We start from the raw sequence: 18541 nt of genomic DNA, 5'->3' as shown, positions 1-18541 counted from the left end.
CTGATAATTTGAGAGAACATTATTACTTTGTAGGTAGTACAATCCCATTATTTACTAAATTTTATTTTATTTTAGGGCCTACTAAGGTTATGGCCTTCGTATTCAATTTTGGCTCTAACTCGACGCTACATATGGTCTGAGCTGCTGATATTGTCATTAAATGAACCATAAACTTGTACACACATAAGAATGAATTTTTTATCTGTGGTTTGGGAACTTCTTGTAATGTTGGTAACAGAAGAAGTATGACGTAAGGGGTCATGTTCCAGGCGATTCCGCTTTGTGTACTTGCAATTGGAATACAACGATGGTACAAAATGTTGCCTGTAGTTCGACAAATTATTAGTTCTTCGTTGTTACGGTCAGGTACAGCGTTAATTGGAGTGTAAAGTACTATATATATATATATATATGCAATGTATTTGTTATGTGTAATGTTTTATTGTGTAAATTAATAGAGCTGATAGAAGAATGTACTTTTTTAATAGTCTTAGTAGTAGTAGTGGTGGTGGTGGAGTAGAAGGAATTAGTAATGGGTGTTCGTTGTTGCTGAAGTAGTGTTTTTTGTTTCAAGTCTCAAGTATTGGGTTTTTTTGGAACACTAACTGTGCATGTTCCACCAAAACGACTACCATCAAAGCCCCGAAGGCATCGGGGCAATGGCAGGTGAAAGCCCAGAAGCAAGGACAACCTACTCATGCAACACATCCTCATCTTATGCAAGAAGGAGAGGTATTACATCTTTCTTTCAAATAATCATGGCAGTTTATTTACAGTTTTGCTACCAGTGGTTTCACTCTACTATCAGTATCGTGAAACCACTGGTAGCAAAACATCTTATATGACTTGCAGAAATGTTATGTGGCATGTCTAGAATAGTCTGTCACATCTTATCTGCAAGGTCAACACTCGATAATTAGCCTTTGTGAGCTAATCAATTATCCATTAGTCACTGAAATTTTACTATATTATTTTATTATATATATTTTACATACACAACATACTCTGATATTTAATATTGCCATCTTGATGTGGTTTCACACTAAATTTATCTTACATTGTTTATTTTACCAGGATTCCATCTCTCAGTCACATGTGTACAAGTCCAGTATACCAAACTCTCATTGCCCTATATTGTTATTGATTTTTATTGTGTAGAAAAGACAATAAGAGCATGGTTTGTATTGTTTATTGATCAGTTTGTAAGACAAGGTCAAGGCCACCCAAATCCAAGTTCTCTTAACAGTGAATACTCTGGAAAATATATCCATTGGATTGTAATTTGCTCATTTCTTTTGTTAATAAGGAAATAATTATGTAAGACTTATTGAGTAAATTTTATGTTGATGTTTTTACTTCACCTGCAATGTATTGTAATGCTTATGTGGTCAGTACTGATGGTGACACATGATATAAGCATTGTGGTATTTTTTATTGCAGCTAGGAGCATTCAGAATTCAGAGTTTGCAAAGTATCCATGTGGAAAAATCTGAATAATACCTTTCTAGTTCTATCTGTTTTGATATTTTAGCTTTTGCCAGGAGTGAGACTAGACGAATTTCAAGAGAGAAGATTTCGTCTTATGGAAGGAATTCACAAACATGCTTCAAAACATGACAACAATTTGAAGCAACACCTGGTAGTTATACCATCAGCTACAAAAGTTTATATGACGCAGAAAATTCCATATGTGTTTCGTCAGAACACAGACTTTCTGTACTTGAGTGGGTGCCTTGAACCAGATAGTGCCCTAGTTCTAACTGGAATGAGAGGAGATGATCATTTATCTACACTATTTGTACGTGAACGTGACACACATTCAGAACTTTGGGATGGACCGCGTACTGGGGTGGAAGGTGCTCCTGCACTGTTTGGTCTTGACCAGGCTTATGCGTTGACTGATCTTGAATCGTTCATTGCATCCTTTATGCGAAGTCATCGGAACTTCATCCTCTGGTATGACTTTATGAATCCAGCCCAGCCGGATGTTCATAGGATCTTACGTGAATTTTTAGGAGATACATGGAATAAGGTATGTGCATTTGGCTGTGCTGTAAACATGGGCTCCAGTTTTCAGTGAAAACATCGAAAATTATCAGTTAATAATAATAATATTAATGAGTTAATAACCTTCGATCTGTTAGAGGTTATTTTCATATGCCAGACCTGAGTTAGATTTTTCATATTTAGGTTTATTTGCCCTGTGGTGTAAGCAATCAAATTAGAAATGTATATTTATTGCAGTGTTAGTCTAGGACAATTTATCTTTTATTATAATTTTCATTTATGTACATATTACAAGAACTTTTTCACAGTGGAATTATTAGTTTTTGGCTATGAGTTGTCATAAGTGGATTTTCGTCTCAGGTCATCTATTGAACTTGAGTGCCGATCCCTTGGTTTGCGTGTAGATGTGGGAGTCACCAAAGCCATTCATCCATCGCCTCCGTCTGCATAAGTCCACAGCTGAAGTGGCTCTCATGAAGGCTTCTTGCAAAATAGCCAGTGATGCCATTAATGCTACCATTGCATCTTCATATCCTGGCATTACTGAACACCAGCTGTTCGCACGTGTGGACTACGAGTGTCGGATGACAGGGGCAGAGTATCTGGCATATCCACCTGTGGTTGCTGGTGGAGATCGAGCCAACATCATTCACTACATCAACAACAATCAAGTTGTGTCTGAGGGAGAGATGGTTCTTATGGATGCTGGTTAGTTCAATCATATTTTTTATGGAAACATCATTTAAGTCAATGGGAGTAAAAAAAATTCCATAATTTGAAAAGACAGGAAGTCACTTTTATGTCATTTCTTATTCTTATTCCCTGCCTTTTTTCCTTCCTGTGTGTTAGCATGTTTTGTGTTTATGGTTCCACAATTGTTTTGTAGATACCCCAGAACATATATGGATGTCTGTTTGCATCCACAGGATATCCAGACTGTAAGTAGTGTGTGTGTGCGCGCACATGCATGTGCATACATGTTACACTTGCATCAAGTTAACTGCAAAACAGTTATGAATCTCATTAGGTATCCAGTAACTGTTTTATATTTTTAGCCTTCTGGTTTCTGAGTAATATTTATTATGCTGTTATCTCATTGGACAAAATGCATAAGACAGTGTTCTTATTCAGTTTAAAATTTTGTACTTCTCCCTATAATCTTTCCCAAATATTTTGGTACAGATCTCTGTTGAGTCCTTAAAAACTTTATTTTCCCAAGCCACGTTTCCCTTACACCTTTTTTTTATTGCTCATTATTTATATTTGTATTGACACAGATTATATGAATAAAATTATTGAGTTCATATTTTCAAGTGAAACAAGAATTTATTTGTAGGGAGTTGTATACTTTAGCAAATTTGTCGAGTCTCTATTATTTTTGTTTCTTTTACATATTCAACAGATTTTAGTCATGATAAATTCTTCATAATATTTAATATTTTTAGTAAAAATAGTAACTTAGTGGATGAAATTGTAATCTCCATTTGAATGTTGTTGAATTTCTGTTGATGTCCAAGGTGGCATTAAATATTTAGTAAAATAATATTTGCAGTATGAAAAAGTATAATGACATTGTCCGTTTTTGTTCTGAACAATGTTTGGAAGTTGGATGTTCTTTCATTTGTTGATTATTTGTTATTCTAATAATGTTCTGTGTTATAATTTTCATTTCTTCTGACAGCATGAAGAATTGAACCCAGTACACTTTGATTACAGACTTAATTAATATTTTAACCAGTAGATGACTGAGTCGGTGAAGTTTTATTCTTTGTCAAGGCTGTGAATATCATGGCTACAGCAGTGACATCACACGAACGTGGCCAGTGGATGGGCGCTTCTCCCAACCTCAGCGTGATCTGTATGAAGCTGTGCTGTCAGTTCAGACTGAGCTGATTAGAATGTGTGCAACCCTTCCTTCATTGGACAATCTGTTCCATGCCATGTGCACATTGCTTGGGCAGCATTTGCAGGAGCTTGGTGTTCTTTCTTCTCGCGCTACAGAGGAGGAACTTTCAAGGGTGAGTAAAGTGTCAGACATAACCATGGCTTTTTAAACCCTTCCCACGTGGCATTTAATGCATTTTCTATTATTGGAGTTTTACTACCTTCGTGTTAAGGCACCACAGAGAATGGAAAAATATTATACTTTTGTTGCGATGAATGGCACCTAAAAGCATTCTGGATCAAGCAGTCTTTGAAGACAGTTTTGTTTCAGTAGGTGTTGTGTTATATGCATATCTGTGTATATTCATGATGGAATTTAAATATTTTTCTTATTGAATTCTGAAAATTTTATCTGAAACATGTTTGTGTATAGTGAACAGTGGACAAAATGTCCTTGGAAGAGGTTATTTTCAATTCTGAGTAAAGTGGGATTGTTGGGGAATTTTCTGATAAGTCATAATGTTGGACAATAACAAATATTTGTACAGTAAATTTACAGTATATACATATGTAACAGTTATGTGTGTCTTATGCATTTCTGTATTTAGGCTGCATACAGTTTCTGCCCGCATCATGTGAGTCACTACCTTGGCATGGATGTTCATGACACTGCTCTCATCCCACGCAGTGTCCCTCTTGAACCAGGGATGGTGATTACTATAGAGCCAGGTAAATTGTTCGTGTACAATATATATTTATTTCTTTGAAATTGAAAGAGTGAATATTCTGACATTTTTTTTAGTCATGGTAAGAGACAGCACTTATCACAATAATCATTATTAACTCTTTGATTTGTAAGGTTTGTTGCCATCTATTGGAACCTAGGATATAAAGTGCTTTTTCTTTCATACTTTAACATGTTCAACAACATTATCATATTTCTTCTTCTTCTTCTATGGCTCTCCGGTCTGTATTCGGTCCATGGCCTCCTCAATTCTCCTCTTCTATTCGGTCCTCTGTTAGGTCCGTCTGTCCGAGTCTTTGATCGAGGTTTCGAAACATCTTCCTTTTTACGATGCAAGGTTGTTAGCCTTGCGACCAACCCCCAACCTGGAGGACCAGGGTACCTGTCTTAGTCTGACCTCTCCCCTTCGACCAATCGGACTGGGGAGGCCCTACCAGTAGCTATGCTACCGCCAGCATAGCTCTTGGGGTCGCTGAGGTACTCAAGCCCGACCACCACAACAAGGTGCAGGTACCATTAAGTGGGGACATTATCATATTTAGTCCAAAATATATCATATAAGGTAGTATAAAGTCTAAGTCAGGGTGATAATGGAGGCAGCAGGGACCTCTGAAACGTTGATAAACTTCTACAAGACTACACTGCACAATACCCCAGAAGACAGCTATCTTCTTCCCCGATTCTAAGAACAGTGTGGAGATATTAATTCACATATTGTAGGTCTTGGCACTAGGTGGAAGTGAGTCAAAATATCGTATGATTCATCAAAGTTATTACCTTCACACTATTCCATATCTGTAGGTAGTAAATGCATGAAGATCGGTTGACCAGACTTTACTAGAATGATCAAATCAAGGAAGATGCGGTGGTCAGGACATGCAGCTCATGTGGAAGATGAGAAATGTGTACAAAATTTTGGTTGGAAAGCCTGAAGGGAAGAGATCATTCAGAAGACAGATGGCAGGATAGATAATAAAAAAGAATGAATTTTAGAAAAATGGGTTTGGAGAGAGTGGATGGCATTACTCTGGCTCAGGATAGGGGTTGGTTTTGGTTTCTTGTGGACATGATAATGAACTTTCTGGTTCCATAAAAGGCAGGAAATTTTTAATATGAATTTAAGCCTTTTGTGTTTTGTTTAAAAGAAATATGAATGGTTTGGAGCATCTCAATATGACCTTAGATGCCCTGAAGGTTGATCCATTAGTTCCATTACTTCTAAATTATTAATTTTATGTAAGATTTGAGGTTTTCACAGTGATGAGTATGAAGATTTCTGTCTTCTGTGTTGTTGCGCTGTCTAGTCTGGTCGATGCTAACCAACGTTTCAGAGGTCATACTGCCTCCGTCATCAGGGCAACAACCCAGAAGACAGAAATCTTCATTATTAATTTTACGTTTGTTGTTGGTGACATTATTTTACTACTGTTATGGAAGTATTCTATTTTGGCTGTTGTCCGTTGTCTGGATTGAAAAGATGCATGACAGTTTGTAGGCTGGCTCAAATTGCCCAAAGAGAGTACTTAACTAAAGTAGACATTGCTTCATTGTAAGTAGGATTTGAGGTTTCCATGGCAGCTTATATGTATTATAGTGTTGTGTAGTCTGCACCCTAATGATGGAGGCAGTAAGCACTTTTGAAACATCGGTAAACTTCTACCAGACTACACAGTGCTACAACATAGAAGACAGTCACCTTCATTGCACTACTGGACTCATAGGAAGTTAATTTTTGAATGTCCATTTCATGTTACAGAGAACTGGTGACTGTTATCTGTCAGTTACTTATAAATATTTATTCTTTCTTAGTTATGGCTATTTACTTTTTTTTATAAATCTCTAACAGGAATCTATGTGAGTCCACGGAACAAGCTGGCACCCTCAAAGTACCATGGTCTTGGAGTACGAATAGAAGATGACGTTCTTATTACTGCTTCTGGACCTGATGTCCTTACTGTTAGATGTCTGAAACAGATTAGTGATATAGAAACCCTGATGAGCGATGCACATTCTATGGACTTATAAACACAGATTTCTATGCCTTGCCAAAACCACAGAACTAGTGCCAAATTATCATAATTGATTAAGAAATAATTTGTGTGATTATTTCTTGCTAATGGTGATAATAATAATAATAATAATGGAGAAGTATGTGGTGTATGTAATAATTTTGATTATTTTTATAGCAGTGCATGACATACGATCTTGGTTATCCAAATGTGACATTTTGATGTGTGCTTGTTACATCAGTATCTGTATTCGCATGCTAAGAACATGCCCTGTGATGATTCGTTATCAATAGTATTATAATGAGTTTAGTTTTGGTTAGGTAATACAATAATGCAAACTATTCAGAACTTTTTTGGGGCGGTAAACAATTATCAGGCTGGTACTGTGGAGTAGGTCTCATTTATGTAGTGCTTAACTCACATATTTTATTGTGCAAAGTTTCAGTGAGGTTTTTATGGCAGTGTAGATGTCAGTATTGGTCTTCTTAGTATAATGCTGTGTGGACATGTAGGTTGGTAGCATCTTCAAGACTGAAGTGAGGTTGTTGGAAAGTGTAATTTATGTGTGGTCAGGAGAAGGAACAGGCTAAGACACCTACTGAAGTTGATGTTTAAGGAGGAGGTGGTCTGGGTCTGGCCTAGATCAGGGGTTCTCGCCCTTTACCGCTGGCGTACCACTAATTCTAATATAAGAAATTAACTGTACCACTAACAAAATGCATTCAAGGAAAACTTATTTTTGTTAATATTATCTTTTGATTTTCTTATTTAGTTTGCATACCACAAGTGGTACACGTACCATAGGTTGAGAAACGCTGGCCTAGATCATCTCATTCCTTGACTCTGGTTTCCAAATTCCCTCAGCCTGATCCTTCTCTTGACCCCATGTAAACTGTCCACTTCCCGTCAGCCTTGAAGATGGAAACAGTATATTCCACCAAAATATTTATATCTGCAACTCAAGTCCACACAGCATTTGTAGTGAAAAAGTTCTAAATATGTCATCATGCCTCTTTCTTTTATTTTCTTCTTCTTCTCTCTCTCTCTCTCTCTCTCTCTCTCTCTCTCTCTCTCTTTGTATTAAGATATTTTATCAGAAAAGCAAGTGATGTATGTTTGTGTACATTTTGGTCATAACTATGAAATGTGCAATTTTAAAACATTATCATATAAATTTTAACCCCTTCACTATTATGGACAGAGCTGTTATGCTAAATCCTGTACCATTTTATTATTTGTTTCATTAAATTCCAGGGCAAGGAAAAAATGGACATTAGATGTGATTTTAATTTTAAAATTTAAAACGAAACAGTATATATCCATAATATGCATAAACTAAATATTTTGTTGATATTAATATTTACTGAGTTGAATATTGGCCAACAGAAAACTGATTGATATCTTTTCTTCTTCTCAAACTAAAAAAGGGTTAAATAAGCTGTAGCAAATAATGGACAACTGGCTAATGGCAACTGTATTGCAGCATGAATATATGGCATAATAAAAATATATAAAATTACATTTTCTGTTTGAATAAAATAATTTGTAATTATACGTTTTTAAGCCACAGTCTTCTCCTCAGGTAAATTTATTGCTGTCTGACAAGTGGATGGAGAACTGTAGGAAAAGAATGGGAGACGTAGACATCCTGTGAGACAGAGACGGTGTGTGGAAGACCCTGAGTGATGCAGAGTCTGGTTGTACAGATGCCTGGTGAGACAGAGCGTGAGCTTGGCTCAGAACGGGTCTGGCAGAGATTGATAATGGTAAGGATCAGTTCAAAATTTTCATTTTTTTTAAAAAATCTAAATATGCTGGAAATTGTCTAAAAGGCGCACAAAATCAAATATTTTTGAAATGTTTGAAACAATTTAAGTTAACAATTAACCAGCGTTTTGGGCAATTTCCAGCTTTTTTTCTCGATTTTATGAAAATTATGAAAAATTTGAACTTTTTTAAAATTTTCCCCTACTCACCACTGTCAGAAACGGTCTCCACCAGACCTCATCTTTGACGTACTGGGTATCTAACGGACCCGTGCTTTGTGTGACACTATCTCTACTGGTCCGTCTCAGTAATGAACGGTTACAGCAGAGAACAGGAGACGTAGACATCGTGTGAGAGACGGTGTGGAAGATACGGGATGCAGAGACCATGTCTGACAGAGACCGGTTGAGCAGAAGCCCGGAGTGACTAAGGGCAAGCGTGGCAGAAAATGAGTCTCCCAGAGATCGATAATGGTAAGGTTCAGTTCAAAATTTAACAATTTTTTTTAAAAAATCGAAAAATACTGGAAATTGTCTAAAACGCGCTCAAAATAAAAAAAATTGAATGTGAAATTTTTCAATTTTTTTTTTGTTTTGTGCGCTTTTTGGACAGTTTCCAGCATTTTTTGATTTTTCGGAATTTTGAAAAATTTGAATATTTTTTCTAAACTCTCACCAACAGATGTATGCCAAACTCGGTGAATGACTAACCCTGTCTCTGCCGGACTCGACCTCTATCTCGCCCGGTTGCTGCTTGCCTCAGTGTCTCCACCAACAGGCCTTTGCAAGGCCTCCGTCTCTGCCTTACCTGTTGTCTGCCGCACCAGAGCTTTTAAGAGGTGGCACCTCAGAGACGTGTCACACAGAGACCGAGTCAGGCAGGCACAGACCGCGTTCGTCAGAGACACAGTACATCAGAAACAGTCCAACAGAGACCGGTCCTGCAAGGCGTCAGGTGGTGGTAATTTTGAAAAATTTCAAAATTTTCAAAAAATCAAAAAATGCTGGAAATTGTCCAAAAAGCGCAATAAACCAAAGCAAAATTGAAAATTTTCAAATTCAATTTCTTTTTTTAAAATTTTGAAAATGAAATTTTGCAATAAAGATTTTTTGAAAAATTCCACCTTAATTTTTTTTCAAAATTTTAAAAAAAAAAATGGTTGTGTACGCTTTTCAGACAATTTCCAGCATTTCTTGATTTTTCGAAAATTTTCAAAACTCTCCCGAAGAGATGCATGCCAGTCTCCGTGGAAGTCTCCCCTATCTCTGCCGGACTCGGCCTCTCCCTCACCCGGTTGCATCTGCCTCGGTGTCTGCAGCAACCGGCCTATGCAGGACTCGTGTGAACCGTGTCTCTGCAAGTGGGCTTTTCAGAGACGGAACGTCAAGGACCATATGAGGTAATGACCGCGTTCGTCAGAGACAAAGTACATGAGATACAGTCGGACAGCGACCAGTTCTGCAAGGCATCACGTGGGGAGAATTTTGAAATAAATTTTGAAAAATTTGAACATTTTTTGGAAATAAAAAAATGCTCGAAGATGTCCAAAAATCGCACAAAACTAAGAAAAATTGTAAAATTTTGCATTCAAAATTTTTTCATGATTTTAAAAAAACGTTTTTCGCTTTTCAATCAATTTCCAGCATTTTTGAGTTTTAAAAAATTTTGAAATTTTTTTTAAAATATCTCCAAGAGATGACTGAAAAATCGGTGAATGTCTGTATGCGTCTCTGCAGGCCTCGGCTTCTATCTCACCCGTTTTCTGCCTATCTCTGTGTGCAAAAACCGACCAGTCCAAAGTCACGAAGTGACCCAAGTTCCGAAAAGTCCTAAGTCGTGAGAAATCGCATGTCCCAAGTCTTCAGAAGTCACTTGTCCCAAGTCTTGAAAATTCACTTGTCCCAAGTCTTGTGAAGCCACTTGTACCAAGTCGTGAGAAATCGCATGTCCCAAGTCTTGAGAAGTCCCAAGTCCTTAGAAGTCACTTGTCCCAAATCGTGAGAAGTCACATGTCCCAAGTCTTGAGAAGTCACTTGTCCCAAGTCTTGAGAAGTCACTGTCCCAAGTCTTGAGAAGTCACTGTCCCAAGTCTTGAGAAGTCACTTGTACCAAGTCTTGAGAAGTCACTTGTCCCAAGTCTTGAGAAATCACTTGTCCCAAGTCTTGAGAAGTAACTTGTCCCAAGTCTTGAGACGTCACTTGTCCCAACTCTTGAGAAGTCACTTCTCCCAAGTCTTGAGAAGTCACTTGTCCCAAGTCTTGAGAAGTCACATGTCCCAAGTCTTCAGAAGTCACTTGTCCCAAGTCTTGTAAAATCACTTGTCCCAAGTCTTGAGAAATCACTTGTCCCAAGTCTTCAGAAGTAACTTGTCCCAAGTCTTGAGACGTCACTTGTCCCAACTCTTGAGAAGTCACTTGTCCCAAGTCTTGAGAAGTCACTTGTCCCAAGTCAAAGTCTTGAGTAGTCACTTGTCCCAATCCTTGACAAGTCACTTGTCCCAAGTCTTGAGAAGTCACCTGTCCCAAGTCTTGAGAAGTCACTTGTCCCAAGTCTTGAGAAGTCACTTGTCCCTAGTCTTGAGAGGTCACTTGTCCCAAGTCTTGAGAAGTCACTTGTCCCAAGTCTTGAGAATTCACTTGTCCCAAGTCTTGAGAAGTAACTTGTCCCAAGTCTTGAGACGTCACTTGTCCCAAGTCTTGAGAAGTCACCTGTCCCAAGTCTCGAAAAGTCACCTGTCCCAAGTCTCGAGAAGTCACGTGTCCCAAGTCTTGAGAAGTCACGTGTCCCAAGTCTTGAGAAGTCACCTGTCCCAAGTCTTGAGAAGTCACCTGTCCCAGGTCGTGAGAAGTCACTTGTCCCAGGTCTTGATAAGTCACTTGTCGCAAGTCTTGAGAAGTCACTTGTCCCAAGTCTTGATAAGTCACCCGTCCCAAGTCTTGAGATGTTACCTGTCCCAAGTCTTGAGAAGTCACCTGTCCCAAGTCTTGACAAGTCACTTGTCCCAAGTCTTGAGAAGTAACTTGTCCCAAGTCTTGAGAGGTCACTTGTCCCAAGTCTTGAGAAGTCACTTGTCCCAAGTCTTGAGAAGTCACCCGTCCCAAGTCTTGAGAAGTCATGTCCCAAGTCTTGAGAACTCACTTGTCAAAAGTGTTGAGAAGTCACTTGTCCCAAGTATTGAGAAGTCACTTGTCCCAAGTTTTGAGAAATCACTTGTCTCAAGTCTTGAGAAGTCTTTTGTCCCAAGTCTTGAATAGTCACTTGTCCCAAGTCTTGAGAAGTCACCTGTCCCAAGTCTTGAGAAGTCACTTGTCCCAAGTCTTGAAAATTCACCTGTCCCAAGTCTTGAGAAGTCACCTGTCCCAAGTCTTGAGAAGACACCTGCCCCAAGTCTTGAGAAGTCACCTGTCCCAAGTCCTGTGAAGTCACGTGTCCCAAGTCCTGAGAAGTCACTTCTCCCAAGTCTTGAGAAGTCACGTGTCCGAAGTCTTGAGAAGTCACCTGTCCCAAGTCTTGAGGAGTAACCCGTCCCAAGTCTTGAGAAGTCACCCGTCCCTAGTCTTTAGAAGTCATGTCCCAAGTCTTGAGAAGTCACGTGTCTCAAGTCTTGAGAAGTCACCTGTCCCAAGTCTCGAGAAGTCACGTGTCCCAAGTCTTGAGAAGTCACGTGTCCCAAGTCTTGAGAAGTCACCTGTCCCAAGTCTTGATAAGTCACGTGTCCCAAGTCTTGAGAAGTCACCTGTCCCAAGACGTGAGAAGTCACTTGTCCCAGGTCTTGAGATGTCACTTCCCAGGTCTTGATAAGTCACTTGTCGCAAGTCTTGAGAAGTCACTTGTCCCAAGTCTTGAGAAGTCACTTGTCCCAAGTCTTGAGAAGTCACCCGTCCCAAGTCTTGAGATGTCACCTGTCTCAAGTCTTGAGAAGTCACCTGTCCCAAGTCTTGAGAAGTAACTTGTCCTAAGTCTTGAGAGGTCACTTGTCCCAAGTCTTGAGAAGTCACTTGTCCCAAGTCTTGAGAAGTCACTTGTCGCAAATCTTGAGAAGTCACTTGTCCCAAGTCTTAAGATGTCACCTGTCCCAAGTCTTGAGAAGTCACCTGTCCCAAGTTTTGAGAAATCACTTGTCTCAAGTCTTGAGAAGTCTTTTGTCCCAAGTCTTGAATAGTCACTTGTCCCAAGTCTTGAGAAGTCACTTGTCCCAAGTCTTGAGAAATCACTTGTCCCAAGTCTTGAAAATTCACCTGTCCCAAGTCTTGAGAAGTCACCTGTCCCAAGTCTTGAGAAGACACCTGCCCCAAGTCTTGAGAAGTCACCTGTCCCAAGTCCTGTGAAGTCACGTGTCCCAAGTCCTGAGAAGTCACTTGTCCCAAGTCTTGAGAAGTCACGTGTCCGAAGTCTTGAGAAGTCACCTGTCCCAAGTCTTGAGGAGTAACCCGTCCCAAGTCTTGAGAAGTCACCCGTCCCTAGTCTTTAGAAGTCATGTCCCAAGTCTTGAGAAGTCACGTGTCCCAAGTCTCGAGAAGTCACGTGTCCCAAGTCTTGAGAAGTCACGTGTCCCAAGTCTTGAGAAGTCACCTGTCCCAAGTCTTGATAAGTCACGTGTCCCAAGTCTTGAGAAGTCACCTGTCCCAAGACGTGAGAAGTCACTTGTCCCAGGTCTTGAGATGTCACTTCCCAGGTCTTGATAAGTCACTTGTCGCAAGTCTTGAGAAGTCACTTGTCCCAAGTCTTGAGAAGTCACTTGTCCCAAGTCTCGAGAAGTCACGTGTCCCAAGTCTTGAGAAGTCACGTGTCCCAAGTCTTGAGAAGTCACGTGTCCCAAGTCTTGAGAAGTCACCTGTCCCAAGTCTTGAGAAGTCACCTGTCCCAAGACGTGAGAAGTCACTTGTCCCAGGTCTTGAGATGTCACTTCCAAGGTCTTGATAAGTCACTTGTCGCAAGTCTTGAGAAGTCACTTGTCCCAAGTCTTGAGAAGTCACCCGTCCCAAGTCTTGAGATGTCACCTGTCCCAAGTCTTGAGAAGTCACCTGTCCCAAGTCTTGACAAGTCACTTGTCTCAAGTCTTGAGAAGTAACTTGTCCCAAGTCTTGAGAGGTCACTTGTCCCAAGTCTTGAGAAGTCATTTGTCCCAAGTCTTGAGTAGTCACTTGTCCCAAGCCTTGACAAGTCACTTGTCCCAAGTCTTGAGAAGTCACCTGTCCCAAGTCTTGAGAAGTCACTTGTCCCAAGTCTTGAGAAGTCACTTGTTCCTAGTCTTGAGAGGTCACTTGTCCCAAGTCTTGAGAAGTCACTTGTCCCAAGTCTTGAGAATTCACTTGTCCCAAGTCTTGAGACGTCACTTGTTCCAAGTCTTGAGAAGTCACCTGTCCGAAGTCTCGAAAAGTCACCTGTCCCAAGTCTCGAGAAGTCACGTGTCCCAAGTCTTGAGAAGTCACATATCCCAAGTCTTGAGAAGTCACCTGTCCCAAGTCTTGAGAAGTCACCTGTCCCAAGTCTTGAGAAGTCACCTGTCCCAGGTCGTGAGAAGTCACTTGTCCCAGGTCTTGATAAGTCACTTGTCGCAAGTCTTGAGAAGTCACTTGTCCCAAGTCTTGAGAAGTCATTTGTCCCAAGTCTTGATAAGTCACCCGTCCCAAGTCTTGAGATGTCACCTGTCCCAAGTCTTGAGAAGTCACCTGTCCCAAGTCTTGACAAGTCACTTGTCCCAAGTCTTGAGAGGTCACTTGTCCCAAGTCTTGAGAAGTCACTTGTCCCAACTCTTGAGTAGTCGCTTGTCGCACGTCTTGAGAAGTCACGTGTCCCAAGTCTTGAGAAGTCACCTGTCCCAAGGCTTGAGAAGTCACCCGTCCCAAGTCTTGAGAAGTCATGTCCCAAGTCTTGAGAAGTCACTTGTCAAAAGTGTTGAGAAGTCACTTGTCCCAAGTATTGAGAAGTCACTTGTCCCAAGTCTTGAGAAGTCACTTGTCCCAAGTCTTGAGAAGTCAGCTGTCCCAAGTCTTGAGAAGTCACCTGTCCCAAGTCCCGTGAAGTCACGTGTCCCAAGTCCTGAGAAGTCACTTGTCCCAAGTCTTGAGAAGTCACTTGTCCCAAGTCTTGAGAAGTAACTTGTCCCAAGTCTTGAGAAGTCACTTGTCCCATATCTTGAGAAGTCACTTGTCCCAAGTCTTGAGAAGTAACTTGTCCCAAGTCTTGAGACGTCATTTGTCCCAAGTCTTGAGAAGTCACTTGTCCCATATCTTGAGAAGTCACTTGTCCCAAGTCTTTTGAAGTCACCTGTCCAGAGTCTTGAGAAGTCACCTGTCCCAAGTCTTGAGAAGTCACTGTCCCAAGTCTTTAGAAGTCACTTGTCCCAAGTCTTGAGAAGTCACTTGTCCCATATCTTGAGAAGTCACTTGTCCCAAGTCTTGAGAAGTCACTTGTCCCAAATCTTGAGAAGTCACCTGTCCAAGTCTTGAGAAGTCACCTGTCCCAAGTCTTCAGAAGTCACCTGTCCCAAGTCTTGAGAAGTCACCTGTCCCAAGTCTTGAGAAGTCACTTGTCCCAGTGCCTCACGGTCCGTCGAACCAGGTCCTTGCAGGGACGGCCTGTCTGTGCCTCACCCAAACTGCACTGCACTTTGCCTGTGACACACAGGGCATCCCCTTGTAGTGCTCTGTGCTTCACCCTGTCTCTGCTTGAATCGGTGACTGCCCCACACGTTCTCAGCTTGAGTAGGTTTGTGCCCCACATTCTGTGGAAGCCTGTCTTCGTAGCGACGGCCTGTCGTATGTCCGGGCTGTGCATTTCTGTGTAATTTCGCTCTTCACAACATTTACAAACATTTTTACATGTTTCTAAAAATTCTCAATTTTATCAATTTTTTCGAAAAATCAAAAAACGCTGCAAACCCTCTGAAATGCGCACAAAACCAAAAATTTTCGGAAAATTCTGAAGAAAATTAAAAGTCGAAAATTTTCAAAAATTCTTAGTTTTGTGCGCTTTTTGGACGATTTCCCACGTTTTTTGAGTTTTCGAAAAAATTGAAATTTCTCAAAGGGGTACCCCTTTGAAAATTTTCAAAAATCGTCGAATTTTTAAAAAAAATTAAAAATGGTTGCAAAGGCATGAAACGCATAGAAAACTAAAAATTTTCGACAAAAATTTTGAATTCGGAATTTTTCAAAAAAATCGGTTTTGTGCGCTTTTTGGACGATGTCCTACGTTTTTCGATTTTTCGAAAATTTTTGTTTTTCGTCAAAAGTTTCTCCACAATATCCAGGCCAGGACCGGTCTTTGCACGACCCGGTCACTGCCGATTCCTTTCTCTGTCGGACGCGGTGTCTAACGGACTCGCTCTCTGCAAGATACAGTCTCTGTATCACCCGACATATGCCAGGCCGTCTGTGCAAACACCTGGTTCAGCAGAGACCGGGTGAGGCACAGCCCGAAACAAGCAGAGAGGTGTGAGACAGAGAGAGTGAGGCGAAGACGTGGTGAGTCACAGAAAATGGGAAGCAGAGATCGGGTGAGGCAGAGACCGAGTCAAGCACGTACAGGCTGATGCACACACCGCATCAAACAGAGACCGGTGAGGCACAGGACGAGTGACGCAGAGACCCTGTTAACCAGAGACGTAGGCAAGCACAGACCTGGTGAATCACACACCGTGTACAGCAGATACCGGTTGCATCACAGACTGATTACGGCTGAGAATGTGTGAAGCAGACAGTCCGACGGAGTCTAGACCTGATAGGGATGGGCCAGGTCAAACTTAGAAGAGAAAAATTTCAATTTTTTCGAAAAATCAAAAAACGCTGCAAACCTTCTGAAATGCGTACAAAACCAAAAATTCGAAAAAAAATTAAAAGTTGAAAATTTTCAAAAATTCTTAGTTTTGTGCGCTTTTTGGACGATTTCCCACGTTTTTTGATTTTTCGAAAATTTTCGAAAAAATTGAAATTTCTCAAAGGGGTACCCCTTTGAAAATTTTCAAAAATCGTCGAATTTTAAAAAAATTAAAAATGGCTGCAAATGGCATGAAACGCATAGAAAACTAAAAAATTTCGACATTTTCGACAAAAATTTTGAATTCGGAATTTTTCAAAAATTTTCGGTTTTGTGCGCTTCTTGGACGATGTCCTACGTTTTTCGATTTTTCGAAAATTTTTGTTTTTCGTCAAAAGTTTCTCCACAATATCCAGGCCAGGACCGGTCTTTGCACGACCCGGTCACTGCCGATCCCTTTCTCTGTCGGACGCGGTGTCTAACGGACTCGCTCTCTGCAAGATACGGTCTCTGTATCACCCGACATATGCCAGGCCGTCTGTGCAAACACCTGGTTCAGCAGAGACCGGGTGAGGCACAGCCCGAAACAAGCAGAGAGGTGTGAGACAGAGAGAGTGAGGCGAAGACATGGTGAGTCACAGAAAATGGGAAGCAGAGATCGGGTGAGGCAGAGACCGAGTCAAGCACGTACAGGCTGATGCACACACCGCATCAAGCAGAGACCGGTGAGGCACAGGACGAGTGACGCAGAGACCCTGTTAACCAGAGACGTAGGCAAGCACAGGCCTGGTGAATCACACACCGTGTACAGCAGATACCGGTTGCATCACAGACTGATTACGGCTGAGAATGTGTGAAGCAGACAGTCCGACGGAGTCTAGACCTGATAGGGATGGGCCAGGTCAAATTTAGAAGAAAAAAAATGTCAAATTTTTCGAAAAATCAAAAAACGCTGCAAACCTTCTGAAATGCGTACAAAACCAAAAATTTTCGGAAAATTCGAAAAAAAATTAAAAGTTGAAAATTTTCAAAAATTCTTAGATTTGTGCGCTTTTTGGACGATTTCCCGCGTTTTTTGATTTTTCGAAAATTTTCGAAAAAATTGAAATTTCTCAAATTTTCAAAAATCGTCGAATTTTAAAAAAAATTAAAAATGGCTGCAAATGGCATGAAACGCATAGAAAACTAAAAAATTTCGACATTTTCGACAAAAATTTTGAATTCGGAATTTTTCAAAAATTTTCGGTTTTGTGCGCTTCTTGGACGATGTCCTACGTTTTTCGATTTTTAGAAAATTTTTGTTTTTCGTCAAAAGCTTCTCCACAATATCCAGGCCAGGACCGGTCTTTGCACGACCCGGTCACTGCCGATCCCTTTCTCTGTCGGACGCGGTGTCTAACGGACTCGCTCTCTGCAAGATACGGTCTCTGTATCACCCGACATATGCCAGGCCGTCTGTGCAAACACCTGGTTCAGCAGAGACCGGGTGAGGCACAGCCCGAAACAAACAGAGAGGTGTGAGACAGAGAGAGTGAGGCGAAGACGTGGTGAGTCAGAAAATGGGAAGCAGAGACCGAGTCAAGCACGTACAGGCTGATGCACACACCGCATCAAGCAGAGACCGGTGAGGCACAGGACGAGTGACGCAGAGACCCTGTTAACCAGAGACGTAGGCAAGCACAGACCTGGTGAATCACACACCGTGTACAGCAGATACCGGTTGCATCACAGACTGATTACGGCTGAGAATGTGTGAAGCAGACAGTCCGACGGAGTCTAGACCTGATAGGGATGGGCCAGGTCAAATTTAGAAGAAAAAAAATGTCAAATTTTTCGAAAAATCAAAAAACGCTGCAAACCTTCTGAAATGCGTACAAAACCAAAAATTTTCGGAAAATTCGAAAAAAAATTAAAAGTTGAAAATTTTCAAAAATTCTTAGATTTGTGCGCTTTTTGGACGATTTCCCACGTTTTTTGATTTTTCGAAAATTTTCGAAAAAATTGAAATTTCTCAAAGGGGTACCCCTTTGAAAATTTTCAAAAATCGTCGAATTTTAAAAAAATTAAAAATGGCTGCAAATGACATGAAACGCATAGAAAACTAAAAAATTTCGACATTTTCGACAAAAATTTTGAATTCGGAATTTTTCAAAAATTTTCGGTTTTGTGCGCTTCTTGGACGATGTCCTACGTTTTTCGATTTTTACAAAATTTTTGTTTTTCGTCAAAAGCTTCTCCACAGTATCCAGGCCAGGACCGGTCTTTGCACGACCCGGTCACTGCCGATCCCTTTCTCTGTCGGACGCGGTGTCTAACGGACTCGCTCTCTGCAAGATACGGTCTCTGTATCACCCGACATATGCCAGG

General features: G+C 40.7%; 1 protein-coding gene across 6 annotated transcripts; it reads left to right on the top strand.

Annotated features, from left to right (window-relative positions):
* The first annotated feature begins 231 nt into the window (after positions 1-231).
* Positions 232-10106, top strand: LOC110838436 (xaa-Pro aminopeptidase 3). Of its 6 annotated transcripts, none has more exons than XR_015535790.1 (8): positions 232-366; positions 575-732; positions 1532-2032; positions 2412-2715; positions 3784-4025; positions 4500-4620; positions 4915-5142; positions 6483-6622. XR_015535790.1 is itself a non-coding variant. In XM_022081618.2 (7 exons), the coding sequence occupies exons 1-7, from the start codon at positions 261-263 to the stop codon at positions 8245-8247; spliced, it is 1452 nt and encodes a 483-aa protein (XP_021937310.1). In that variant the 5' UTR covers positions 232-260; the 3' UTR covers positions 8248-10106. The 6 variants fall into 6 exon arrangements, 4 of the variants coding, with proteins under 4 accessions (XP_021937310.1, XP_021937309.1, XP_021937311.1 ...); XR_015535789.1 differs by having other exon boundaries at positions 4915-5146; positions 6483-6621; XM_022081618.2 differs by lacking the exons at positions 4915-5142; positions 6483-6622 and adding an exon at positions 8228-10106.
* Positions 10107-18541: the final 8435 nt, after the last annotated feature.

Source organism: Zootermopsis nevadensis, unplaced genomic scaffold (genome assembly GCF_977971745.1).
Source record: "Zootermopsis nevadensis isolate Lab colony 2312 unplaced genomic scaffold, Znev_1.0 Znev_ptg000002l, whole genome shotgun sequence".
In the NCBI taxonomy this organism is placed as follows: domain Eukaryota; kingdom Metazoa; phylum Arthropoda; class Insecta; order Blattodea; family Termopsidae; genus Zootermopsis; species Zootermopsis nevadensis.
Note: the sequence above shows the minus strand (reverse complement) of the source record. Positions and strands in the feature narration are given on the sequence as shown.